The sequence below is a fragment of the Austrofundulus limnaeus genome, unplaced genomic scaffold (genome assembly GCF_001266775.1).
Source record: "Austrofundulus limnaeus strain Quisiro unplaced genomic scaffold, Austrofundulus_limnaeus-1.0 Scaffold1074, whole genome shotgun sequence".
In the NCBI taxonomy this organism is placed as follows: domain Eukaryota; kingdom Metazoa; phylum Chordata; class Actinopteri; order Cyprinodontiformes; family Rivulidae; genus Austrofundulus; species Austrofundulus limnaeus.
This window is the reverse complement of record NW_013953476.1, coordinates 86,598-87,201: the sequence shown is the minus strand read 5'-3', so window position 1 is coordinate 87,201 and position 604 is coordinate 86,598. Positions and strand designations below refer to the sequence as shown.

The following is a 604-nucleotide window of genomic DNA, read 5'->3' as shown; positions in this document are numbered from 1 at the left end:
CCACCACCCCCCGTGTCTCAACACAAAAGTGGGGGAGGTTGTGGCCCCCTCCTTCCATGGTTTCATCTCATTCAAAAAAGAAAAAAATCCGCTCTGGTGCATCATCACAGTTAATATCAAGTCCACCTACTTTTCAACCCTTTTTTTTTTCCTTCCTTCCCTCCCAGGCTCGACAGTCTTGCTCCCCCTGCAGGCGAAAGGTTGGAATGACGCAGTATTCCCAGCCAGATAAAGGAGGAGGAGATGGTGGTACCTCTAGATCCACTGAGGAAGTTAAAACTGGAAAGTGATTTGGGGATCTATACGTACAGGAAGCGGGTTGCTTATCACACGCTGCTGTTTTGGTGGCAGTGGAGGGTGCGTGCCTCTGAGAGACAGGAAGAAACGCTTTCTGTTAGGGCTGGATTTACTCAACATCATACTCAACATAAACTGATTGATTGCGTTGATGGATAAAAATACCAGCTGGTACCTGGATCTTCCTCTGGCATCAGCAGGTGGGTGGGGCTGGGCCCCTCGATGCCAGTGCTCAGCTGGAGACGCCTCATGTGACGGATCACTGCTGTAGCATTGAACGCTTGCTGCAGAGGAGAATATATATATA

The 604-nt window shown here is 49.3% G+C and overlaps 1 protein-coding gene across 4 annotated transcripts in view; it reads right to left on the bottom strand.

Moving 5' to 3' along the window:
- Window positions 1-8: 8 nt before the first annotated feature.
- camk1b (calcium/calmodulin-dependent protein kinase Ib) overlaps window positions 9-604 on the bottom strand; it is a gene marked incomplete at its 3' end in the record, with an annotated part of 40,651 nt that continues 40,055 nt past the window's right edge. For all 4 annotated transcript variants that reach the window (XM_014030520.1, XM_014030521.1, XM_014030522.1 and 1 more), the window contains 2 exon segments: window positions 9-367; window positions 473-581. In XM_014030520.1, coding sequence (XP_013885974.1) covers window positions 327-367; window positions 473-581 — 150 coding nt within the window.